The sequence below is a fragment of the Asterias rubens genome, chromosome 19 (assembly GCF_902459465.1).
Source record: "Asterias rubens chromosome 19, eAstRub1.3, whole genome shotgun sequence".
In the NCBI taxonomy this organism is placed as follows: domain Eukaryota; kingdom Metazoa; phylum Echinodermata; class Asteroidea; order Forcipulatida; family Asteriidae; genus Asterias; species Asterias rubens.
In genome coordinates, this window is record NC_047080.1 from 5,889,644 (window position 1) to 5,917,180 (window position 27,537).

Genomic DNA, 27,537 nt, shown 5'->3' on the forward strand with positions numbered 1-27,537 from the left:
TGACGACTGACAAAAGACATGCCTGAAGTTGACACTCGACTCAGATTCAGTATAAAAAAGTATAGATAGAGGGCGCGCGTACAAAAATCAAAACAAGAGAAACTGTTGTGTTTAATTAGTCGGCAATTCTTGGTTAATTCTTGTAATGTAGCAACCTCGGATCCGCAGCCTCTTTGAGTTGACGCGTACTTTTGAAACTAAGGAAAAGTTTCCGTATGGCGCTACCACTTTTTCACTCGATATGAAATAATAATATAGTATAATTTACCTCAATCAGATATCCCTTTTTGTAAAAATGAGTGAAAAAGTGGTGGCACCATATGGAAAGTTATCCGAAACTAAAAGTAAGTAAGACATATAATTATATTATAATTATACTATTTATTATTTATGTCATTGTCATCATATTGTGTCAAGTTAAACCACAGGGACTTCGGCCATTTTTTCATACATAGCTCTGCGGATATTGTCCCTGTTTTTTGTCACCGACTGACCAACCAACATGCTGCATGTCATTCAAAGTTTATATTAATCTGGATGATTAGATTTAGAAGCTTTCCAGCGCAAATCCACCTCAACCTTTATCAAATAATAAGACTTCCTGCTGATCCAAAGCATGGCATCTGGTTTACAATGGGGCAGGGGCCATGAATTTGAAGGAGATTGTAACTATACATGTTTCTAGTGAAAACTTTCCGTATGGCGCCACCACTTTTTTACTCATTTTTACAAAAAAGGATATCTCATTGAGGAAAGTAGATAGTATTATTTCATATCGAATGAAAAAGTGGTGGTGCCATACGGAAACTTTTCCATTTGTAGATCCCTACCTATAGATCCCTAGTGCAACTGTTGAAATTGATTGCTATTGTTGTCTTTTTAACAGGTGATTTACCTAATTCTTTAGTGAAGCCGATGATCGAAAATGTCTTCTTCGTACAACCAAGGATTTCCATCCGATGTGAGAAATGACGAATCATCTTTAGGAAGAGGAAATCAACCTTATCATATGCAGCAGCAACAGCAAACTCCAGGTCTTCACCAAGATCGAAGAGATGGAGCACCAAATCCGAATGAACCTCCAATCTTCCATCCAACGACTGGACATACAGGGTCTCAATCTCAGGGTGGCCCAAACACTGGACACTTTCCATTTCACCATCCACAGGGTGATACGCTTCCACAAGCATTTCAACCTCCTGTAAACTTTCATCTTCCTCCACCTCCCCATCTTCCCCCTCCTCCAGATTTTCATGGATTGCCACCTGCCAATTATCCTATCTTTCCTCCTCCTCCTCTGCCTAATCAGAGATACTTTCCTCCGAGACCAATTGGAACTCATCCTCAGGGATTCCAAGAAGTCTCTCCAACTCCATCTGCCTTGATCCCAAATGAAGAAACAAAGAATCAATACAAACAGTATTACGCACCGTCTCCTCATCGGACAGGTCAACAATACCATGATCCTCAAGTAGATCATGCTCAAAACTGTGATGCGCAAGTAAGAAGTGTACCTCCTGAGAAGATTAGAGAGAAAAGAGGAGGTTCAGATGGGAGCTACAGAGATGTTGGTCAATACTTCAACCTGGAAGGAAGATCCTCACAAAATGTTCACCCCAAAGGGTCTCATCATGGAAGGTAAACACTTCAAAGGATTCAAAACGTGTCTTTCTTGGTTTGATGATCCCATTGAAATTATTATTTTATTAAGTGTCGTGGCAGAGCGGTTAAGAGCATCGAACTCAAACCCTGGTGTTTCTTTTCAGCAGAGTGTGGGTACGAATCCCCAGCCATGACACTTGTGTCCTTAAGGAAGACACTGAACCTTTGCTTTCGTCCTTCGGATGGGATGTACATGTATAGCCGTTGGTCCCATGTGTTGTGTAACGCATGTAAAAGAACCCAGGGGTCGATTTCACAAAGAGTTAGGACTAGTCCTAACTTGGGACTATAGTCCTAGGAGATATTAAAAACACAAGTCCTAAGTTAGGACGAGTAACTCTTAAGATAAGACTAGTCTTAACTGTTTGTGAAATTCACCCAAGTGAACTTGTCAAAAAGAGAAGAGGTTCGCCCCTGTTTTCCTGGCTGTGGCTGCTGAATGCGCCGTAGCATCTTGTAAACCCTTGTCCAGTGCAGAATTCATAACATCCAATAACTTCTCTTTCTGCATAAATGTATCAACTAAGCACCTTTAATACCTTGTTGGTAGATATGTGTGCTATATAAGGCTCCAATATCATTGCTTTATTTATATAATCCTACATTTATGTAAATTCAGGAGTAGTGAGAAACATCAGCACAGTGCATTTCCATCATGTAACCCTGGCAATACTTCAAGAAGATTCTCTCCAACCAGAAGTAGGTCACCTGGTAAAAAGTCTCCAATAAGAAGTAGGTCACCCCAGCAAAGATCACAGAGAAGAAGTAGGTCACCTCAACAAAGGTCACAGAGAAGAAGTAGGTCACCCAGACAAAGATCTTCAAGAAGAAGTAGGTCACCTCAACAAAGGTCGCTAAGAAAAAGTAGGTCACCCAGTCAAAGGTCACCGAAAAGAAGTAGGTCACCAGGGCAAAGGTCACCAAGAAGGAGGTCACCACAACAGAGCCGGTCATCGAGAAGAAGTCCACCAAGACAAAGCAGATCCACTTTGAGAAGTACCTCTCCACAACAAAGACAGAGACAGCCTAGCAGAGAGAGATCTAGAAGACCAAGGTAATTACTTTTATTCCCAAATATATTGGTTGTTTGTTTGGCCGAGTCGCATTGGATTAATATTAAAAGGAAGTGGACACTATTGGTAAATACTCAAAATAATTGTCAGCATAAAAACTTACTTGGTAACAAGTAATGAAAAGCTGTTGATAGTACAAAACACTGTGAGAAACGGCTCCCTCTGAAGTAAAGTATTTCTTGAGAAAGAAAGTAATTTCCACAAATTTGATTTTGAGACCTCAGAATTTGATTTTGTGGTCGAGAATCAAGCATCTGAAAGCATACATCTTCTTGTGGTAACGGCATTTTTTTTCCATTATTATCTCGCAACTTCAACGACCAACTGAGCTTAACTTTTCACAGGTTAGTTTTTTATGCATATGTTGAGATACACTGTTGAAAAAGTGAGAAGACTGGTCTTTGACAGTTACCAATAGTGTCCAGTGTCATTTACCGAAATAATAGATATGGGATAATCTTACCTGGAAGAAATACTAAGCATTTCTGCAACACAATAATACATTTAAAATTTGCTTGTTGAATCATTATGTATTTGGATACAGGTCGCCACATCTTGATCGATCAAGGAAAGAATCTTCGAGAAGAAGTCAATCACCGAGAAAATCCAGATCATCAATTTCACCAAGTAGAGGAAAGAAAGAGGATAATGAAAAAGATTCTGAAAGAAGACAACCAAGGAAAAGGTGAGATTGAAATACCATGGCAACAGACTATCACAGTTAACTGGACAAAGGAATAGATTGTCATAGTTATCTACCTTTCGGCTGCTGGAAATCTCCCATACAAAATGGATGATGGTGTTGTAGGTCGTAACACTTGTGTCCATGAGCAAGATACTTTACTATGATTGCTTCTCTTCAACCAGGGGTATAAATGGGTATCTGTGGGGGTAGAGGTTGACACTGTGAATGAATAGGTCTTTGGAGCGATATCAAAGGTTGCCCAGGTTGTATACTCCCCAGGAGCTGAGACTGATTTAAGGGATGTTATTGGCCCAATGACCAGGGGACTAATGTAAAGCGCATTGAGACGGTTATTGTGAAGTGCGCTATATAAGAATTTGTTATTATTATTATTATTAATAATGACAAATTGTTTAAATCAATTTACATTATTTCCTTTCTCAATTAACCTCTTGATTAGGTCTCCTGTCAGCCAAACAACTCGTTGGAACGAGTTAGAAGCAAAGACAGCAGCTTTTGAGGAATCTCAAAACCCTATGAATCTGTCTATGGATAAAGAAGATAAAGAAGATAAGAAAGATGAGAGTAATACAGCCGAGGATGAACCATCTTGGATACAGTGCTCTCCTAAAGGAAACTTCTACTCAACTGATCCCAAAATGCAAAAGGTACAAATACATTGATGTTACTTTGCTGTGGCTTCCCTGGTTGTATCATAGACTTGGATATACAGGGTTGTATGGCTTCTGACTGGCACTCCCAAACAAAGAATTTGACAAAATAGTGTGGTTGGGTGGTTTTTTTTAAACAGAGGGGTGGGTGGTTTTTAAATTGTGGGTTGGGTATTAGGGGACGTTCTTTGAGGCAGGACGGCTTGTAGAGGTGCTGGTCACCTGTTCCTCCTTGCCACTCACTGGCTTGGTATTTTTGTATCTATTTTGCTTCTTTGTGTCTTATTTATTTAGTTATTAATTTATTTCTTATTTACCCTGGGGAACCCTCTCAGTTGCCCAGCAACTCGATTTGCATATTTTTATGCCATTGTACAAAGCCTAATAAAACTGAACTAAACTAAACTAACATATGGCTACATAGATAGCTCAGTTGTAGTGCGTCGGCTCATTTAATTGGAGGTCGTTGGTTCAAATCTTGCTTCTATTGTAGATTCTTCTTTGTTTAACCCCAAATTAAAAGGCAATAAATGTTTTCCAAAATTAAATAGCACAATAAAAACACATAGAGGATTATTTTGTGGAAGTAAAAAGACAAAATATAAAATTATGACAGTAAGATTGTTAGCAAGAACAATGTAATGTATCGGAAAAAGTTCAATGTGTATTCAAATTAGATGACAATTTGAAAATGGAATTGGAAAGGTGAATTCATTGAAGGTGTTTGAACATTCTTAAAGGCACTGGATTGATTGGTTATTTCTCAAAATAATTGTAAATACTTACTTGGCAACAAGCAATGGAAGGCTGTTGATGTTATAAAACATTGTGGGAAACAGCTCCCTCTGAAGTGCCTAGTTTTTGAGAAAGAAGTAATTTCTCACTAAAATATTTGAATTGAATTCGGAGGTCTCGAATTCAAGCATCTGAAAGCACACAATATCAGGTGACAAGGGTGTTTTTTCTTCCATTATTCTCGCAACTTGGAGGACCAATTGAGTTCAAATTTCCACAGGTTTGTTTTTTTATGCATATGTTGAGATACACCAAGTGGGAAGACTGGTCTTTGACAGTTACCAATAGTGTCCAGTGCCTTTCACTTTAAGCTTCAAATGAATCTTTGTTGGATAACTTCAAGACTTCTTAACACAGGGTGATTCAACTGTTGCTGCTACCGATAAACTTAAAGATCTTCTGAGTAGATTCCAAGATGAAATTGTAAATCGCGGGATCCAAGCAAAAGAAAACCAGCCCAAGTTAGAAATACCTCAACCTAAAGTACACTGGCATGTACATAAAGGTAAGTGGGAATTAAAGGAACACGTTGCCTTGGATCGGACGTGTTGGTCTATAAAAAGCATTTGTTACCATTTGGTTTATAAAATGCATATGGTTAGAAAGATGTTGTAAAAGTAGAATAAAGCGATCCATACAAACATGCCTCGAAATTGCATGGTTTTCATTCTACCTCGTCGACTAAAACGGCCGGCCATTAATGGATAAATTGCCGACCGTGTTAGTTCGCATAGTAAAAGGAAAACCATGCAATTTTGAGGCAAATTTGTGTGGATCTGTGTATTCTACTTTTAAAACATCTTTCTAACCATGCATTTTATAAAAAATGGTTACAAATGCTTTTTATAGACAACACGCCTGATCTAAGGCAACGTGTCCCTTTAACTAGCTAGATGTACACGTAGTGTTTTGTCAGTATGTCACAAAAATATTGTGGTTTAGTTGGAAAGAATAAGCCATTTGCGAGTTAAATTTGAATAATGTCTGGTACAATGACTTGCTTAGTTACAATGCACCCTTTATATTTGAGTTCCTCAGACTATCAAGACTTTTGCTATGCCACGTAATGTTTTGTATAGCAACCTCCAGGATGAGCAAACCCAGGTACCATTGTGCCATACACATCCATTCAGAATTGTGTATGGGTGTTCACCGTCTCTTACGTAACTACGCAAAAGCTTACCCCTAATCACGTGGCGTAGCAACTGTCTGACGAATTCAAATGTAAGCGGTGAATCGTAACTAAGCCAGTCATTGTACTGAGCTACTGCCCTATATTGGCGGTGTCCCTATTTTGTCAATATCTTTGTTCCCCTTAAGGTGATCCCCTCGCTGCCGCTTCCCAGGTTGTATCCTAATTTGGGTGTGATCCCTGGCTACACGGCAGTTAACGGTTGTATGGCTTCTGATTGGCACCCCCGAACAAAGATATTGACAAAATAGGGACACCGCCAATATAGGGCTAGATAGCTCAGTTGGCACGTTAATTCGGAGGTCGTTGGTTCGAATCCCACTATAGTCAATTCTTTGTTCAACCCCAAAAATCATTTCAAAATTTACCCAGTCAGTTTCCCTTGTGGTTTATATTGATATCAATCTTTATTGAGCAAATCAATATATACATATATACGAAATATCAATAGGCAAAGGATAAAGAAAGCACACTTAAACCCAGGTCATTACTATACGCTTTGTTTTATAATTTAAATGATCTTATTACCTTCCTTTGTTTTGTAAAAGGCATCCCAGCTTACAAGCTTTGCTTTAATGGGCCATGCCTCCATACAGTTTTCAGTCTTGTAACATCCTATTGTTTGTATTTGTATATTGTGTTTGTATGGAAATAAATGTTGATTGATTGATTGATTGATTGAGGTCATTTATCATGGTCAACAAAGTTGGCCATGGTACAGTGCAGGGCAGACAAAACAAAATTATACGCAAGACAACACCGAGAGAAAAGCAAATGGGCATCAAAAATAACTTAACTTCTAGGAACAATAAATACAGTGGCAGGTGAGGTTGGTAAGTAGACCCCCAAGATGGTTCGTGGCGAGCATTCCATATGGTGTAGCTACAGAGGGTGACAATTTTACTTTGTTCCTTTTTGAGAGACTTAGGAGCTTTGGTTTTAGTGAATCGGCAAACATCCCAAATCCTAGTAGTGGTTTCAGGAGTGACCAGACCACGTGACCCAATTTAGTGTTACAAAAAGTACCCAACTCCTTTAAGATTGAGATTTAATACCTATCTGTCATCTCAGGTAGTGATGGTGAGACGTCAGAGGAGGAAAGTGATTCCTCATCATCGTCTGATGAGGAAGAGGACAAAGAGACGGAGGAGCAAGATGATCCTCTAGCGTTCCTGAAAGTCAAGGAGAAACATCCGGCTAGACTCGCAGAAAACCTCTGGTTTAACGACCCTGGAGAGGTAAGTTAAAGGCAGTGGACACTATTGGCAATTACTCTAAATAATTGTCAGCATAAAAACTTACTTGGTAACGAGTAATGGGGAGCTGTTCATAGTATAAAACATTGTGAGAAACGGCTCCTTCTGAAGTAACGTAGTTTTTCGAGAAAGAAGTAATTTTTCACAAATTTGATTTCGAGACCTCAGAATTAGATTTTTAAGTCTCGAAATGTAGCATCTGAAAGCACACAACTTCGTGAAACAAGAGTGTTTTTTTCTTCCATTTTCTTGCAACTTCGACGACCTATTGAGTTCAAACTCTCATTGTTACTCTGCGCATATGTTGAGATACACCAAATGAGAAGACTGGTCTTTGACAATTACCAATAGTGTCCAGTGTCTTTAAACTCAACGACTAGTTTTGGCTGTGTCTGAACTTTGGCTGCGGGATAGTATGTCTTAAGCAACAGTCGTAGCCATATCCGTAATTGCCAATTCGATGTCTGCTTTAGTTTGAGTCCCAAAAAGCGTGCTAAAAAAGTAAAATTTGTGAAAGCAGTTCACAATAGGAAAGACCACTTTGGGAAATACAGTTTGAAGGCTCCATGTAAAAAATCTACATACTTTTCAAAATATCGAATTTCTTCCCGGAGCTATGTGATGGGTTAAGATTGATGTAGATACAATGCAAACTTCTTGATCCTTTCTTTCTCATAGCTATATTTGTCTTTGTTTCATTGAAGGTAAATGATGGTCCATTATGTCGATGTAGTACCAAAGCCAAACAAGTTGGTATAAGACATAATATCTACCCAGGAGAGAAGCCTATACCATTGTGTGATCCATACACCAATAATGCTGGCAAGTTGTATCATTACCGCATCACCATGGCACCAAGTACAAACTTCCTGGTAAGATTTTAATAGTTTCTTAATTTCTTTCTCTGTGGCATGACCTCTTGTTACGTTCATTCTCTATAACATTGTACAATTGTTGCAGGCTGTGACGGGGTCCATGGTGTTTTGTACACCCCAGGGGGGAAGTGCCACCCCAGGTGAAACTCAGGTTGCCATTTGCCACAAGAGGGTGTACAAACCCATTATTATAATTATTCTTCTCGGAGTTCTTTTTTCATCTTCAAATAAGACGGAATATGCATAGCAGACGAAAAGTTGTTCAAAAATAAACAATTCTTCATTGTTCCCTCGAACCCGAGGTTAATTCGGACACAGCGCTGGAAATCGGCCAGGTGATGGGAACGATCAAGGTGATGTCACAGGTAAACAAAACTCATGTTACCCTCTGCGCTGTGCAGCCATGGTACATGCGTTTTTTGGAACATCACTTGATTGGTTCTCGACCAATGAAAGGTAAAACAAGACGTCTTGGTGACTTCTTTCTCCTAAACACAACTTATTTTAAATTTGACTAAGTTACTGATGGATGACCTGCTTAGTTATTGCTACAATACTTTCATCTGTTTGCTTGGTTGCTGTGTAGTTCGAATGGACCTCTTTATCTATGATGACATTCCCAAGCTGATGGACATGTATGATACCACAGATTAAATTGATGCACCTAGTGCTACCTTGTAGTGTTTGAATGCCACAAATCAACAATTAGAAGATAATAATAATATTATCAAAGTCTTATACAGCGCACGTATCTACCAAACAAGGTACTCAAGGTGCTGAGTATGTACAAACTTTTAGGAAGGTTGTTGCAGTGATGGATTCTGAGACCCAATTATTTATCACCTTATAAGGGTTTACAAGGTGCTACGGCGCTTACAGCAGCCACAGCCAGGAACACCGGGGCGAACCCCTTCTCTTTTTGATAACTGCACTGGGTTCTTTTACATGCGTTACACAACACATGGGACCAACGGCTTTACGTCCCGTCCGAAGGACAAAGCAATGGTTAAGTGTCTTGCTTTAAGGACACAAGTGTCAGGGCTGGGGATTCGAACCCACACTCTGCTGTTACTGTTATGTGGTTAGTATTTGTCTGGTTTTATGTTGTCTAAACACACAGCCTAAAACACTTGTTTCTTTTGTGTTTTCCCACAGACTCATCAACCCACAGTCATTGAATATGATGATCGAGAATACATATTTGAAGGATTTTCCCTTTTCTCTCATTTCAAACTGGACGATCTACCTCCATGTAAAGTGGTACGCTTTAACATCGAGTATTCCATCTTATTTATTGAAGAACCAATGCCAGAGGTAAGATTGTTGGGTAAGGGTTGTGAGCATTCTAAAATGAGCTTGTATCAAAAGTTAACTTTCAATATTCACATTTGTGTGGGATTTGATGGGCCTCATTGTAAAAGGAACCAGGGCCCAGTTTCATGGCTCTGTTACCGGCAAATTCTGCGTTTACGAACACTATTCCATGCTTACATGTATGTGCAAGCGCAAAATTTCTGCGCTACCCTTGTAAGCGTAGAATGCCTAGTAACGCGGAGTACGCACGCGCAGAAGCCAAAATTCGCCGCTTACCCGTGAAATACGCTTGCCGTAAGCACAGAATTCCCTGCTTCCGGTTCTGTGCCTACGGTAATCAGAGCCATGACATTGGGCCCTGCAAAGCATGAACAATTCCGATTTAAAAAGTGATTTGACCAATTTATCAAAGCAGAAATAATTTCCACTTATGTATAAAGGTGTTTTCTATTTGTTTATTTATCAGAACTTTTCAGTGAAAGGACTGGACCTGTTTGTTGATTTCCTGTTTTTTGAAATCTTGGAGTTGTATGATTTTGAGCTTGTCGGCGACGTTGGCGGGTGTAGGTTATTCCATTTTATGCCTCGCTTTGCACGTCATCTTCCAAGCAATGGTAAAGAGATCCTGTCCATGCACCATGTAGTTCAGAATCTACTCAAGATGAGTCGTCCAATCATTGAGGAAAAAGATTTGAAGAAATGGTTGGAATGTGACCAGATAACATGGGAACGTTATGCTGAAGAACACAAAGGAATGATTGTTACATGTCCTGGAAAGGTAGGAATTGTGTCAACTTTATTGTTGTTTTTAAAATTATTTTTTAAGGATTGTTTTGCGTGATTATGAATCCAATAATTTAAACAATACTGTGAGTGCCATCGAACTTACAGTGAGTTTCTTTGAAATAACTGCTGTTGATACACTTGATTTAGGCATGGCACCGAATTCAAACTCTGGTGTTTCTGATCAGCAGAGTGTGGGTTCGAATCCCCAGCCATGCACTTGTGTTCTTAGGCAAGACACTTACACCATTTCTTCGTCCTTCGGATGGGACGTAAAGCCGTTGGTCCCATGTGTTGCGAAACGAATGTAAAAGAACCCAGTGCACTTATCCAAAAGAGAAGGTTTGCCCCGGTGTTCCTGGTTGTGGCTGCTGAATGCGCTGTAGCACCTTGTAAACCCCTATAAGGCGCTACATAATTGGGTCTCAGAATTCATCACTTCAATAACCTATCTCTCTGAAAGTTTGTATATACTCAGCGCCTTGAGTACCTTGCTTGGTAGACACGTGCACTATATAAGACAGAGATATAGTAGTTATTATTAATTTAAAATCTCCTTTGAAGCCAATCCTAGTTTCCAAAACAATTTCAAAGTTAGATCAGCCCTAAATGACAACATGTTTTTCCTGTATATTTCTACAAACCCTAGAAGCCAAGCTCAGTCCGAGTTGATCAGGTGGATAGAGAAGATGACACTAGTCCCGAAGATGAACCAACATCCAGATATCCAACGATAGTTCACTTTGGTTTGAGACCTGCACAACTCAGCTATGCAGGAAACAGAGAGTGAGTTTGTTTTTTTTTATCTTAAAAGCACTGGACACTAATGGTAACTACTCAAAATAATTCTTAGCATAAAAATTGTAGAGCATTGGAGATTGTTGGCTTGAGTTGTGGTGACCAGATGTTGTTGATGTAGATCACGATGTCTTGTGGGACTGTTTTGTTGGTCTTGATCGACTGCTTGACCTGACCTACTGACTGATCTGACTAACTGCTTCTAAGCCTGACTATTAATTATGACCATTAACGCTTGTAATAACTAATTTTCAACAGTAAAATGATTTGCCCTTATTTATTTTCAGCTATCAAAATCTCTTCAAATCTTATTTGAAGATGAACCATCTTCTTGCCAATAAACCCAAGGTTAGTCTTCAAGATCGTCAGAAACTCGCTGAGAAAGAAAAAAAGCTTCAGAGAATTCGCCTCCAGGGTCACATGACTCGTGAGGTCACAGCTGAGATTAGCAGCAAAGATATGTTGATGACTGGTATTGGGTCCGATGTGTGTCAGGTAAGTTGTTACTAACATTCAGATAGCAGAGATGGTTCTTGTGATTGATTTAGCTTCTTAGCGCATATTTGTTGCACAGGCGGTAAACTCCCTAGGGAGCTAAGATGGTTTAAGGAATTAATTAAATGGGCCCATTGACCAGGGGTCGTAATGTGGAAAGTGCTTTGAGATGCAAAGCGTGGTATAAAAACGAAAATGAGCAGCCAATTTAACCCCCAAGCTATTCTATTTCGTGCGAAATCGAATGCTACCGAAAAAGGTAATTCGATTTCGTTTTATAATTAGTAAAATAAATGAATAAACGACTTTTGTTGATAGATCAAATAATTTAGTGTGAAACCCAAAAATGAAATGTTATTCAAAGATTTATTGTCTCTAAAAACTTGTTTCCCCCAGCATGCTATGATGTTGCCTGTTCTTGTCAACCATATGCGTTATTTCAACTGCCTTTACAACATCGATGACATCATCGGCTACAAGTTCAAAGATAGAGTCTTACTAAAGGTAAATAAATATTTAGATTCAATTATTGTTCTTGGTTTGTTGTTTCCGTTTGCAGTCAATAGATGAGGAGGTAAATAAATATTTAGATTCAATTATTGTTCTTGGTTTGTTGTTTCCGTTTGCAGTCAATAGATGAAGAGGCAAAAGATGCTTTGACCAGATTGGTGGATTAAGAGACAAGGGACATCATTAGGTTTTTTCAATCGCCCGCTGGGCAAGTCAACCAAAATACTTGATCGCCCGCAGGTTTTTTCACTAGCCCGCATGTATTGATGCACAAAAATAGAATAAACCCCCCCCCCCTAAAACACAGCAGTGAAGTTCTTAAAGTTGAACCTTTTGGAGGATTTCCTCTCTTAATTTATCTCCTACATTTTCCCTTTTCCATCAACAACAACTTTAATAAATTTGTGGTTGGAGGATCGGTTGTTTTGAACATGTTTTGAACTCCGTTTGCAACAAAATTAAATCTAGCATGAATATCTAGTCTCATCAAACTTACTATTTTAAAAGCTTCTTCAATAGTTTTCTTTGGGATTTTGCCACTGTACCCTCATTTTTATGTGAAAAGGAACAATTATTTGACTCACCCGGCGGGGGAGTGAGAAAGGGTTTTTACTCTCCCACCGCTATTTTTACTCGACCTCTAATTTCGAACCCTGATTACATCCTAATAAGGTTCTATGATTTATTATCAAACCAAAATGTGATGAACTATCCTTCATACCGTTTGACCTGTTAGATTAATAAGAACAAATCAAGAGATATTTTGACCTTCACTTTGTTTGACCAGCACGCGCTGACCCAACCTTCATACCCTCTGACCACAATTTAAGGAATATTTTGATCTTTATCTTGTTTGACCAGCATGCAATGACCCATCCTTCATACCGTCTGACCTATGGAATGAATCCAGACCACGTCCGTAACTCACTCTACAATTGTGGTATACGACAACCAGATTACGGTGACAAGAAGAAGCAGGTGGAGCGATCCAGAAAGAAAGGTAAGACAGAATTAAACCAAATGGCTTTGAAGAAATTCCTTCATTAGAAGATGCAAAAAATAGTTAATGGCCTGACGTTTCGACCCTAGCAGAGTCTTTCTCGAAGGCTAAATGACAACACAACAAACATGAACAGGTAACTAAGTGAAACATAAGCAGTGAAGTGGAAATACATGAATGGGGTTAGAAAGCATACATAAAAAAGCAGGGGGTAAACAATGAATAGGGGGACAAAAAAGGGGGGGGGGGGTGAAGGGAAGGGGCTGGCTTGACCACAAGCAAGAATATGGAAACACAAAGGACAACATCGAGGGTGGTGAGGTTGGGTAAAAAGTAATTTATATTAGTGAATGAGGCTCAGGCTAAAAGGCTATGGGGAAAAAAGGAGACGGCAAAACAAAAGGTTTATTAGTCGTTTCCTTCTTGGATGTTCAGACCATGGGGTTGAATGGTCTGGAGGCGTCTAATCCAGAGTTTCTCCCTACTCAAACGCACAGTCTCTCTGTGGTTGCCTAGTGCCTCTATGCCCTGTAAGATCATGTCAGAAATGGAGTGATTAGGAAGATTGAAGTGATGACCTACAGGTGTATCTAGCTTTTGGGTCTTGACTGTAGATCTGTGGCCGTAGAAACGCCTCTTGAGTGTAGTTCTTGTTTCACCTATATATTGAACACCACAGAAGATGTTAAATTTGCATCAAGGATAAATCATATAAATTTTGGTTTTACTTTTAGACCGATGTTTGTAGCACTGTAAACTTGGTACTTTCCTGAGATCTGTGCTAACCTACATCGGTGTTAGACTAAAACCAAAGTTAACTGTCCTTCATAAAGTTGTTTTATAGGCACTGGACACTATTGGTAATTACTCAAAATATTTAGTAGCATAAAACCTTACTTGGTAACAATTAATGGGGAGACGTTGATAGTATAAAACATTGTAATAAACGGCTCCCTCTGAAGTGACGTAGTTTTCGAGAAAGAAGTAATTTTCCACGAATTTGGTTTATCTGAGGTCTCGAAGTCAACCATCTAAAAGCACACAACTCTGTGTGACAAGGGTGTTTTTTTATCTCTCAACTTTGACGACCAATTGAGCTCAAATTTTCACAGGTTTGTTATTTTATGCATATGCTGAGATACATGTACATTAAGTGAGAAGACTGGTCTTTGACAATTACCAATATAGTCCAGGGTCTTTAAACTACACATGTAGCGGTGCATAATGTAGAATGGATTTACCATGCATATAATGTGACTGAGCATAGGATTTCTAGAATGATGAAATGATGAGTTTTTATTATTCTGTCTTGAAGGAATCAACACGTTGATTAAGATCATGTCTGAGATGGCTGCTCCTGATGAATTATCATCTCATATTCATCATTATGAGAGGTTAGAATTTCTTGGTGATGCAGTCGTGGAATTCGTTACAAGGTAACAATTTCTTAGATCTTACGTAGGATTTGAAACTTTGCATGCAGGAAATACGATTTATAGTAAGGTTTGCAGTAACACAATGTAATGATAATCTCTAAATGAGTTGGGGGTGGTTCTAAAAGGCAGTGTTGGTTTCAACACGACGTTTTGATCGGTATGCTCTGATCGTCTTCTGGACATCTTGCATCGTGTGATTTTATGTTTATTATTCAGGTAAACTTCTAGCAATGATTTGTTTCTTTAGGTATTTACGTGTACCAAGAGTAAAAACACTTTTAAAAAGGAGTCAAAGAAATTAAGTAATATAAAGCAGAGTTTCAGGAAGTGTATCCTATATATAATTTGAGGCATTGCATGGTGTGGTATCAATGTTTGGTTTGTGGTAATACCATGTGTGTATCTACTTGCCAGGTAGGGTTTGTTCTTTAGAGAACCGTCAGAGTAGATTTTTCGGATTGTTCGGGAGACTTCTCAGTTCTAAAAAGAACTGTCCTGCTTTTTATCCACTACCTGGGCGGAAGGTGGAAAATTGGATGGGACTACTATTTAAGGTTTTAGGATCTTTTTTTTTTAACTGCACTACCATGGAGTGAGTTCTTAATTGGTCTCAATGTTTCGACTAGCTTACTCTAGTCATTGCCAGGAAGTGTCTCCAATTGATGTTTCAAAACGTGATATACCTTCCAGGATTGTTAACCAATACTTTATTGAAGTTAACATGTTCAATGTTTCCTTACAGCACCCATTTGTATTACTTGTTTCCACCACTTGAAGAAGGCGGGCTGGCAACCTACAGACAGGCGATTGTGCAGAATCAACATCTCGCAGTTCTGGCTAGGGTACGTAAATGTGGACAACTCACCCAGCTATTTCATAATATTTGTGTTTTACATAACGTGAATTTATTTACTGATTTCTTCTTTTTGCTCTGTTTACCTTAGAAGTTGGAGCTTGAGCGTTTTCTTCTGTATGCCCATGGTCCAGACCTTTGTAGGAGTTCTGATCTGAAACATGCTTTAGCTAACTGCTTAGAGGCTTTAATGGGAGCTCTGTTTCTTGAGGGAGGGCTACCAGTAGTCAGACGGATCTTCTGTAATCTCTTATTTGACACTGAGAAATTGAGGAGAATATGGATGGATCATCCTAAGCATCCTTTGCAGGTGGGTGTGTATGGGATAAGCAAGACATGACTTGGATCCTTTAAGTGGGTTTGTATGGGATAAGCAAGGCATGACTGGGATCCTTCAAGTGGGTGTGTATGGGATAAGCAAGGCGTGACTGGGATCCTTCAAGTGGGTGTGTATGGGATAAGCAAGGCATGACTGGGATCCTTCAATGTGGTGTGTATGGGTTAAGCAAGGCATGACTGGGATCCTTCAATGTGGTGTGTATGGGTTAAGCAAGGCCTGACTGGGATCCTTCAGGTGGATGTGTATGGGATAAGCAAGGCATGACTGGGATCCTTCAAGTGGGTTTGTATGGGATAAGCAAGGCATGACTGGGATCCTTCAAGTGGGTGTGGATGGGATAAGCAAGGCATGACTGGGATCCTTCAAGTGGGTTTGTATGGGATAAGCAAGGCATGACTGGGATCCTTCAAGTGGGTGTGTATGGATTAAGCAAGGCCTGACTGGGATCCTTCAAGTGGGTGTGTATGGGATAAGCAAGGCATGACGGGGATCCTTCAAGTGGGTTTGTATGGGATAAGCAAGGCATGACTGGGATCCTTCAAGTGGGTGTGTATGGGATAAGCAAGGCATGACTGGGATCCTTCCAGTGGGTGTGGATGGGATAAGCAAGGCATGACTAGGATCCTTCAGGTGGGTTTGTATGGGATAAGCAAGGTATGACTGGGATCCTTCAAGTGGGTGTGTCTGGGATAAGCAAGGCATGACTGGGATCCTTCCAGTGGGTGTGTATGGGTTAAGCAAGGCATGACTGGGATCCTTCAGGTGGGTTTGTATCGGATAAGCAAGGCATGACTGGGATCCTTCAAGTGGGTTTGTATGGGATAAGCAAGGCATGACTGGGATCCTTCAGGTGGGTTTGTATGGGATAAGCAAGGCATGACTGGGATCCTTCAAGTGGGTGTGTCTGGGATAAGCAAGGCATGACTGTGATCCTTCCAGTGGGTGTGTATGGGTTAAGCAAGGCATGACTGGGATCCTTCAGGTGGGTTTGTATCGGATAAGCAAGGCATGATTGGGATCCTTCAAGTGGGTTTGTATGGGATAAGCAAGGCATGACTGGGATCCTTCAAGTGGGTGTGGATGGGATAAGCAAGACATGACTTGGATCCTTTAAGTGGGTTTGTATGGGATAAGCAAGGCATGACTGGGATCCTTCAAGTGGGTGTGTTTGGGATAAGCAAGGCATGACTAGGATCCTTCAAGTGGGTGTGTATGGGTTAAGCAAGGCATGACTGGGATTCTTCAGGTGGGTGTGTATGGGTTAAGCAAGGCATGACTGGGATTCTTCAGGTGGGTGTGTATGGGATAAGCAGGGCATGACTGGGATCCTTCAGGTGGGTGTGTATGGGATAAGCAAGGTATGACTGGGATCCTTCAAGTGGGTCTGTCTGGGATAAGCAAGGCATGACTGGGATCCTTCAGGTGGGTGTGGATGGGATAAGCAAGGCATGACTGGGATCCTTCAGGTGGGTTTGTATGGGATAAGCAAGGTATGACTGGGATCCTTCAAGTGGGTGTGTATGGGATAAGCAAGGTATGACTGGGATCCTTCAAGTGGGTGTGTATGGGATAAGCAAGGCATGATTGGGATCCTTCAAGTGGGTGTGTATGGGATAAGCAAGGCATGACTGGGATCCTTCAGGTGGGTGTGTATGGGATAAGCAAGGCATGACTGGGATCCTTCAGGTGGGTGTGTATGGGATAAGCAAGGCATGACTGGGATCCTTCAAGTGGGTGTGTATGGGATAAGCAAGGCATGACTGGGATCCTTCAAGTGGGTGTGTATGGGATAAGCAAGGCATGACTGGGATCCTTCAGGTGGGTGTGTATGGGATAAGCAAGGCATGACTGGGATCCTTCAAGTGGGTGTGTATGGGATAAGCAAGGCATGACTGGGATCTTTCAAGTGGGTGTGGATGGGATAAGCAAGGCATGACTGGGATCCTTCAGGTGGGCGTGTATGGGATAAGCAAGGCCTGACTGGGATCCTTCAAGTGGGTGTGTATGGGATAAGCAAGGCATGACTGGGATCCTTTAGGTGGGCGTGTATGGGATAAGCAAGGCATGACTGGGATCCTTCAAGTGGGTGTGTATGGGATAAGCAAGGCATGACTGGGATCCTTCAGGTGGGTGTGTAGTGAATAGGCAAGGCCTGACTTGGGGCTTTTCTTTGTAAGTTAATTGTAAAAAAGGAGCTCATGAAGTTATATACGGTCTTGTTTTTCTCTTATAGCTTGAGTTTCCACAAGGTGACCGGCATATGATTCAGTATTCTAGTATATTGCAGGTAAAGTATGTTTTATTAGTTTCGCACAAGTACACAAGCACACAAGCCGAACGCCAAGTTGGAAATTGGTTGCAGACACAATATTTCCTGTACTCCTTGAACATGCTTGTGATATCAAATTTATCTTCAAGCAAACTTAATGCATAGATTAACACAATTGAGTGCAATTTGTAGGGTACAATGTTGGCAAGGCTATGGACTGACCAGTCAGAATCAAGTTTGTTGAAAATAATATTTTGATCTCTGTGTCTATATAAATAACAAATTGAAAGAAACCTTTCTTGAACAGAATACAATTTAATTAGAATCTATGTCAATGGTACACACTTGTAACAACATTTTTACAAGAATATCAGTGATCAGTGAATGATTAAGATGTGATTTATCTTTACTTATAGATGCTGAGTAAATTTGAGGAGTCTACAGGAATTAAATTCAAACACATTCGATTACTTGCCCGAGCATTTACACAAAGGACAATGAGCTATACAAATCTCACCAGGTATTTACTCTTAGAATTATGTTTTAGTTGTTACTTAAAGTCACCTGGAAGTGGTATTTTTTCAAAATATAGCTTTTGTCACTAATATATGTGTTTTGATGAGTGGAATGTGAATAAACAGTTAACTAAGGTTTTAAAAAAATCAGTTCTTATGTTATTTACAAATTTAAGAGTAGACCCCGACCCGAGAGGGCGCTGTTCGTGACGTCAATCGAGGCAGACTTTGCCTGTAATGCATAAAGTAAACACAATTGCAAAGTACATGTACGGACCAAGTTGTGAGTTTGTACGTTTAAAAAAAAAACATTGTTTTTTTTCCGGCAATGCCGACCAGGTGTTTTGCTGCTGAATGCAGAAAAACACTTTTTGAAATGTACCAACTTGAACATACATGTACTTTGCACGTGTGTTTACTATACGCATTGCAGGCAAAGTCAGCCCCCAAACAACTTTATATATTTTTTAAACATATAAATCGTGACAAACAAATACTAAAAAAATTGTTTTATTGTTCATAAGCATTATACTCTTATGTTTGAAAGAAAAAACATTTTATTTCCAGGTGACTTTAAGAACAATTAACATCGTGACAAAAATGGGCTATTTACCACATCTGTAATATTATGAATTGTTTTATAGCAAGGTCAAATTTACTCTCGGGCCCTGGAAATACATGGAGGCCACAGAGACTATCGGTTCCAATGCCCTGGTCTTGGCCTTGGTGCTTCTTCAAAACTTCCTATAGACTTTAAACTTTTCCAATAGACTTTTATCACGGTGTGGCCATTCATTACTGTTATTGGAATAAGGAAACATGACGAAGATGGTGACAGCATGATAAAGGTTTGATAAAGGTTTATGGAAGTGCCCTTTGCAAAATGAAAATGGCCTCGCCCTCTTCGAGATGAAATTCCAGGCCTGCATGCGCTTAAAGTCACCTGGAAATAGAATTTTTATTTTTTCAAACATAAAGGGTTATGTTTAGTAACAATAAATTAATAATTGTATGAATGATTTATACATGTATGCTTAAAAAATAGATAAAGTTGTTTGGGGGTTTGACTCTGCCTACCCCTTTTGTGACGTCAATCGAGGCAGACTTTGCCTTGATGTGTAGAGTAAACACACGTGCAAAGTATACGAAAATCCAAGTCGTGCATTTTTTGGGCAATATACTGACCAAGTGTAGTGCTGCTGGATGCAGCAAAACAACTAAAGATGGGGTCAGTCTGCATGGCTGGTCAGACTCACAAGAGCAGTAGTGCCTAGTGGTATGGTCTGACATCTTTTTCAGCGCTGTGCAGCATTTTCTCTTCAAATATCGTGCCTCGATTGACGTCATGAACAGCGCCCTCTCGGGTCGGGGCCTACTCTTAAATTTGTAAATAAGATAAGAACATATATATTTGAACCTTAGTTAACTGTTTATTCACATTCCACTCATCAAAACACAATTATATTAGTGACGAAAGCTTTATTTTGACAAATTACCACTTCCAGGTGACTTTAAGTAACTTCTTAAACTGTCTTAAACTTTAATTTTGTATAACTCTAATTGATAAACTGCGATGACCTGTTTAATATGATTTGGTTTGTTCAGAGGTCACAATCAGAGAATGGAGTTTCTTGGTGACACTGTACTTCAACTCATCACATCAAACTACCTGTATAAACATTTCCCAAATCATCATGAAGGGCATTTATCTGTGAGTATGAATGTTTGATCATTTATCAAGCTAAACCAACAACAAAGTGTATTATTTAATAGATTTAAAATTTGCGTTGGGGATAAAGAATATTGATTTTTTTTTTTTTTACCCATACACCAATGTGTGTTAGCACTGTATACTCAGTACTTTCCTGAACCCTGTGAACAAATTATCACAGCCATATTACTCGGGTGGGATTCGAACCCACGACCCTTTGCAATTCTGCGCCTTGAACACCCAGCAGGGTGGATATGTGCGCATTACAAGTCTTATTATTATTATTATTATTATTATTAATTCTAGAGCAGTGTTTTACCAACTAGACTATCGAGATTGCCCGGTAGCTAGAGGTAGTTGGAATCCTATGTTATTGTCGGCTTTTGTCAGACTTTGCAAGTCTAGTAGACATTGCAACCCTCTGTTCAATTAGGGCGATCATTAGATCGTGCAAGTCTTGTGGATATCAAAACCTTCTTGGGAGTTGTTAGTACCTTTGTACGTTGATATAACGGGTGCGTTTAATTAGATTCCTCGTGTTGACCCCGCAGTGCTCGTTCCGATGAGGCCCTGACAAAGAGCTAATCCAATGATCACTCACCCTCTCTTGGTGACGTCATGCACCTCAGGCCAGCCCCAAGTGACCCGTTCCACAAGCAGGGCGCACTTGGGGTTCACCCTGGTGATTCCCTGTAGAGACGTTAAAGCTGTTCGACTGTACCGGGGGGCAGACTGGGTCAACCCAGGGAAGCCAATCAAATGCACCCTATATGTCAGAGGAGTAGAAATTGCCAACTTTAGTTCCCTGCATTTTTCATTTTAATAAATGGCTTCTTCCTGTAGTCCTTTACCAGAATTAGCTTTTAGTCTTCGTTTGGGGAACTTGTACAAATCACAAAAAAGCAAAACAAGTGGAAAAAGAAACTTACCCAGGGCTCATGTCAATATTTTTTTTGACATTAACATTATAAGTTATCCCACAAGTGGGAGTCGAATACAGAAAAATATAGCCCTTCTGCGTCCCATATCCAACGAGGCCGAAGGCTGAGTTGGATATGGGACGTAGACGCGCTATATTTTCCGTATTTCCACGAGCGCGCGTGTGATAACGTGTTTATCTTCAAGCAAACTTGGCACGTGACATAGAACACACAACACGCACGGTAGTGATATTAGACGTGCAATATAGGTTTTTACCACCACTCCATTCTGCCAATCTGACTGGAGGATTAGTGCGTACTTGAATTTAACATACACTATAATAATGAATTGTACTTTTACACAGCTTCTTCGTAGCTCCTTAGTGAACAATAAAACCCAAGCCATGGTTGCCTCAGATCTTGGTATGTCAGAGTACATCATTGACGCTAAGAATCGAACACTTGAAGATGGAGGACCTCTACCTACCAAACTCCTTGCCGATCTACTGGAAGGTAGGTTTCATCTGGCACGCTCTACCACATAATCTTGAAGGAACATTACAGAATTGGTTTTGCTAGCAAAACAGTTGCTGGCAGTGTAAGCACTTTATGTAATCCACCATATACATAAACTGACAAACCTGTAGAAATTCGAGATCGATCGGCCACCTGGGTCACGAGAGAATAGTGAAAAACCGATTACAAATTTTACATTGCATCGATGCCAAAACAAAAATGAATAAAACGCTCACTGAGCGATTAACTCCAAACGCAAACTTAGATTATTTATTTCTCATCAAGTATGACATTTCAGACAGAAATATTTCAAGGGATGTTTTCTACTATCATCATCATTAGACCGTGTAAGTTTTATGTAAATTTGTGATCTTCACGATTTTTGTTTCTTACCAATTCTGTAACGTTCCTTTAAATGTTTTCTTTGTACCACAAAATGTAAGTCTCTTTTCAAAACTTATCTTTTTTTCACAGGTTTTCAAGGACTTATTTAGTTGTGTCTGTTTTTTTTTTTTTTTGGGGGGGGTTGTTTACTGCACCTTAAACACCAAGCAGGGTGGATATGTGTGCATTAAAAGTCTTTATTATTGTTTTAACTATTATTATTTTGTTGGAGATAAAAGAGTGTAAATCATTCTATTCAAACAGATTCAGCTGCAAGATAGGGTAGTAGAAAAGTCAATTGTATGGGTTGTTATTTGAACCTGTTAAAATGTTTCGTCCGCGCAGAATTAAGCAACTAAAACAATATTGAAATTGTAAGAATTCTAAGAAAGTTATGATTGTTGATTTTTGATTCTGTGGACATTTTGTTTGATTGATTTAGCTTTTGTTGGAGCGCTGTTTGTTGATCAAGGTATTGAGTCAGTGACAGTCTTCTGTGGAGTTTGTTTCTTCCCAAGGTTGAAGGTTGGTTTTTATCCAATGATGGATTGTTTATTATTCACAAAGATAAACCTCAAATAAAGTCAGCATTCTAGCCAGGGGATAAAGAGTCATTCAGAAGTAGCACACAACAAGGTTAAAGAGCTTAATTAAATGATGCACCTGTCATTTAGGATACTTGCAGGTACTGTAAAAACTATAGATAGATAGATAAAATGGTTTATTAAAAAACTGTCCTCGCAGCACAAAGGCTGGATTACAACAGTTTTACATTGATATGGTGTGACAATAAAACAAAACAGCAGACAAGAATTGAAAATGTTATATCCAAGAAAAACAAGCAAAATACCAATTAAAATCAGCCCATAGTTCAAACAGAAGTTAGCTTTATTATGACAGGTTTATACATAGTCTTAGTTGATGCATTTGTTATTGACTATTCTATGTCTAATTCTTCCTGGTACAGGATTTTATTTATAGTCAGCATTGGAATGATGCTAAATCCCAACTACAGCAATGTTGCCTTACTTTGAGAACAGAAGGCAAGGAACCAGACGTACCTCAGTACAAGTGAGTCTTTTAATCTTCCATGAATCCTGTAAACTTAAAAGAAAACGAAACCAACTTTACAAATATTATAAGCCATTCTTAAAAAACATTGCAGAATAATATTGATTATTCATTAAGAATTATTTAATGCATTTATTTCTAATAATTTTATAAAATTTTCAGCATTTTGGGAATTATCACCTTTGAAATCAATGGGTTTTGTTTTTCTTTCCAAACCCAAATAGTTTTATGTAATTTTGTTGTGAGAAATTTAGACAAGATTGTTAAAATGTTGAAATATTCCATTGTCTTGACATTTATTACAGTACAAAATACCTGATACTTTTGTTTAGATTGATGATTCTAATCTATGTTGATGTTGTTCCATTCTTTATAAAGGGTTATTAGCCAACATGGACCAACAAACAATCGTGTTTACAACGTTGCTGTTTACTTCCGAAGTAAAAGACTAGGAACAGGATGCGCATCAAAGTAAGACATGTCTTTATTCTTCTTCAAAAGCAAAAGCTGTCTTTAAAGGCACTGGACACCTTTGGTAATTGGTAATTGTCACTTGGCACTGGACACCTTTGGTAATTGGTAATTGTCACTTGGTGTATCTCGACATATGCACACAATAACAAACCTGTGAAAATTTGAACTCAAATGGTTGTTGAAGTTGCGTGATAATAATGGAAGAAAAAACACCCTTGTCACACGAAGTTGTGTGCTTTCAGATACTGAATTTTGAAACCTCAAATTCAAATTCTGAGGTCTCGAAAACAAATTTCAAATATTTTAGCGAGAAATACCTAGTTTCTCAAAAACTACATTACTTCAGAGGGAGCCTTTTTCCACAATGTTTTATACTATCAACAGCTCTCCAAAGCTCATTACCAAGTAAGTTTTTATGCTTACAATTGTTTTGAGCAATTACCAATAGTGTCCACTGCCTTTGAGAGTAGCTTGTGTATGCAGTTGATATGATTAACCGTTGAATGTTTAATGTTCTACCACTACTTGATGCTGATTCACAGCAATGAATGTCTATTTCAAAAACATTCAAAGGCACAAGCTCCATCAATAAAGTTAGCATTTAAATGTCTGAAGGAAGATGTGAGTCTTGGACAAAGCTTTGAAGTGGTCCAGGTTGTCAATTTCTTGAAGAAATGGTGGGTGAGAGTTCCACAGGCGAGAAGCAATCCATGAATTATATGTACTCGTCTCATTCTACATTTCTCATGGCCAGTTGAGCATGTCAGGACCTAATAAACACATAAACTGTGAGAGTGTACAATGTAAAAAAGATAACAGTCAAATAACCATACATGTTATTATTATCGTTTGTTTAGCATTCACTGGATATGTACATGTACTGTTGTGTTTACATTGTCTGTGCTTGCGCCTTGAACATCTGTAAAGATTGATTTGGCGCATTACAAATACCTACTATTATTATTATTATTATTAATATTTATTTATTTTTGTCATTTAAGTGTAGTTGAACTCTGTTTAGTGCCATCAATCATACAATATTTACAACAGAAAGCACATAAACATACCTAGTGCGAATGGTACATGTACAACTTAGCTTCCCATCCTATGTAATTCAACCACATCCACCTCTTCAATGCTTGTCTCATTTATCTCCAGCTTAAACTGTTCTAACCATCTTGGCGCTTTTATTACAAACTCGTTGTGTCATGTCTTATGTTCATCTGTCCTTGTGTCTGTTTATCTGTCTGTCTGGTTGTCTTGTCTTCTTGTCTGTCTGGCTGTTTTTTTTACAAGCTCATGCTTACCAAAACATCCCTGTACTCTATTTATTTATTTATGTTCACTCTTACTTAAAGATATGTTTTGCTTTACTCCATAAAACATGTAACTGTCGCTATTCTTTAATAAGAGTATTGAAATAAGTGTATTCTTGAATTGAATTGAATGTGAAAATATCAAAAAAAAATTCAAACAAAAATAAACTTAAAAGGAAATATTACATTGTATGTATTTTTTTTGATGTAGTACTCAGGATGCCCAAATGGAAGCAGCAAAGGATGCATTGCAAAATTGTAAGTATGATCAACTAGAGTTTCAAAAGCTTCAAATCAATCGCGTGTTATCTGTTGCACGGCTTTAATAAAAATAATATAAAAGTCTTATATAGCGTACGTATCTAACAACAAGGTACTCAAGGCGCTTAGTATATACATTTATACAGAAAGAGAGGTTATTGAAAGTTATGAATTCTGAGACCCAATTATGACTTTGAATTTCTTGTTCAAAATAAAAAGCAGGTCTGATTTTTCTTTACAGACAACTTCCCCCAGCTACATCATCAGCGGATGGTGGTTGAAAGAAAGTACAATGAACACAGTACAGAACATGGGAAGGGAACTTTCCCAAGAAAGCGTCAAATGGGAGAAAGTATGAGACAACGCGAGTCGGGAGGAAGTCAACGAGAGTCAGGCGGAAGTCAACGACAGCGTGAGACAGGAGGATACCGAAGATAGCCTGAGATAGAAGGAAGTCTAAGAAAGAAGAAGATGGGAGGGAATCTTTGATAGCTGGGAGGAAGTCAACGAAAACGTGAGACAGGAGGAAACGGAAGATAGCGCGAGACAGAAGGAAGTCTCAGATAAAAGAAGATGGGAGGGAATCTTGAAAAGCTTGGAGGAAGTCTACAAGTTTTCACAGGTTTGTTATTTTATGCAAATGTGAGAAGACAGGTCTTTGACAATTACCAATAATATCCACTGTCTTTAAATAATGCTCTTTTTGTGTGTGTAATAGGAATTTCTGAAACGAATAGCTTTGGAAACTCAAAACTTGTTTACCCAACACTTGTTTGAGCTATGTTTGGGTACTTTGTTTCAGTTCGTTTTTTTAACCCGAGTTTTTTTTCTGTTGGTTGGTTTGGTTGGTTCATCAATTGTTCACATGTTTTTTCTTCTCTTTTCTCCAGCTATATTAAAGGCAGTGGACACTATTGGTAACTACTCAAAATAATTATTAGCATAAAAGCTTTCATGGTGACGAGTAATGGGGAGAGGTTGGTGGTATGAAACATTGTGAGAAACAGCACCCTCTGAAGTGCCTTAGTTTTCGAGAAAGAAGTAATTTTCCACGAATTTGATTTTGAGACCTCAGATGTAGAACTTGAGGTCTCGAAATCAACCATCTAAACGCACACAACTTCAGGTGACAAGGGTGTTTTTTTCTTTCATTGTTATCTCGCAAATTCGATGACCGATTGAGCTCAAATTTTCACAGGTTTGTTATTTTATGCATATGTTGAGATAGGCCAACTGTGAAGGTTCGCTTTGACTATTACCAATAGTGTCCACTGCCTTTAAACTGCTCATTTATTGTAAGTAATTGTTACTTATAGATTATGTACTTTCATTGCTTATTAGAGCTTTGAAAATGAATGAGATATGTAACTTATTATGAATGGTGTTCCACTTGAATGCCTTTTCCAATTAAACCATTCATTATCAACACCCACAACTTCAACCATAACACAGACTTGGGCTGTCAAGTAGGCGTGTTATGTTTGTCTGTCGACTATATATTGGTTTATGCTTATTACATTAAACAGCATAACTTACATGAAGAGCCAGCGTAACTAATAACTGCATGTGTCAAAGTTTCTTGAGAAAATTTAACTTATGAGGTGGATAATGAATGAATGGATTGTTGTTTTTATTGGGAGATGTTTTAGATTGTGTCAGGTTATCTCCTTTTTCCCTCCAAGACCAGTCAAGCAAATCGGGGATAATGACTCAAGTCACTAATTAAAGGTAGTGGACATTATTTGTAATTACTCAAAATAATTATAAGCATAAAACCTTACTTGGTAACGAGTGATGGAGAGCTGTTGGTAGTATAAAAAATTAGTTTTCAAGAAAGAAGTAATTTTCCACGAATTTGATTTCAAGACCTCAGGTTTCGAAATCAAGCATCTGAAAGCACACAACTTCATGTAACAAGGGTGTTTTTTCCTTTCATTATTATCTCGCAACTTCAACGACCAATTGAGCTCAAATTTTCACAGGTTTGTTATTTTATGCTTTTGTTGAGATTCACCAAGTGAGAAGACTGGTGTTTGACAATTACCAATAGTGTCCACTGTCTTTAAACCTAAAGGAGATGATCTGGGCCCAGTTTCATACAGCTGCTAAGTAGCTGATTTTGTGCCTACTGTGTGTAGGATTTCTATTTCAAAGCACTGCTAACCGTAAGCACAAAAAATGGCAGCTTATCTTTCGGTGCTTACCGCCCGAAAATAAATGACGTCACAATGCAAATCCATGGTGAACGCACAATATGGCTACCTACTTTTTATGTTAACCCTGTGAAATACGTTTGCACCTTAGCAAATTGTTCTGCTGCAGTATTAACACGAAAACGTGCTTTTACCGTTAAGCAGCGCTA

The 27,537-nt window shown here is 38.9% G+C and overlaps 1 protein-coding gene across 1 annotated transcript; it reads left to right on the forward strand.

Annotated features, from left to right (window-relative positions):
- Window positions 1-26,057, forward strand: LOC117303407 (ribonuclease 3-like). Its single transcript, XM_033787593.1, has 26 exons — window positions 1-49; window positions 887-1,638; window positions 2,282-2,716; window positions 3,280-3,420; window positions 3,881-4,088; window positions 5,244-5,391; window positions 7,150-7,316; window positions 8,039-8,206; window positions 9,365-9,523; window positions 9,990-10,301; window positions 10,956-11,092; window positions 11,392-11,599; window positions 11,996-12,103; window positions 12,971-13,109; window positions 14,425-14,545; window positions 15,288-15,387; window positions 15,490-15,708; window positions 17,972-18,025; window positions 18,424-18,527; window positions 20,128-20,233; window positions 21,519-21,666; window positions 22,496-22,578; window positions 23,021-23,124; window positions 23,503-23,595; window positions 25,126-25,172; window positions 25,417-26,057. The coding sequence occupies exons 2-26, from the start codon at window positions 926-928 to the stop codon at window positions 25,611-25,613; spliced, it is 4,419 nt and encodes a 1,472-aa protein (XP_033643484.1). The 5' UTR covers window positions 1-49; window positions 887-925; the 3' UTR covers window positions 25,614-26,057.
- The last annotated feature ends 1,480 nt before the right edge of the window (window positions 26,058-27,537 follow it).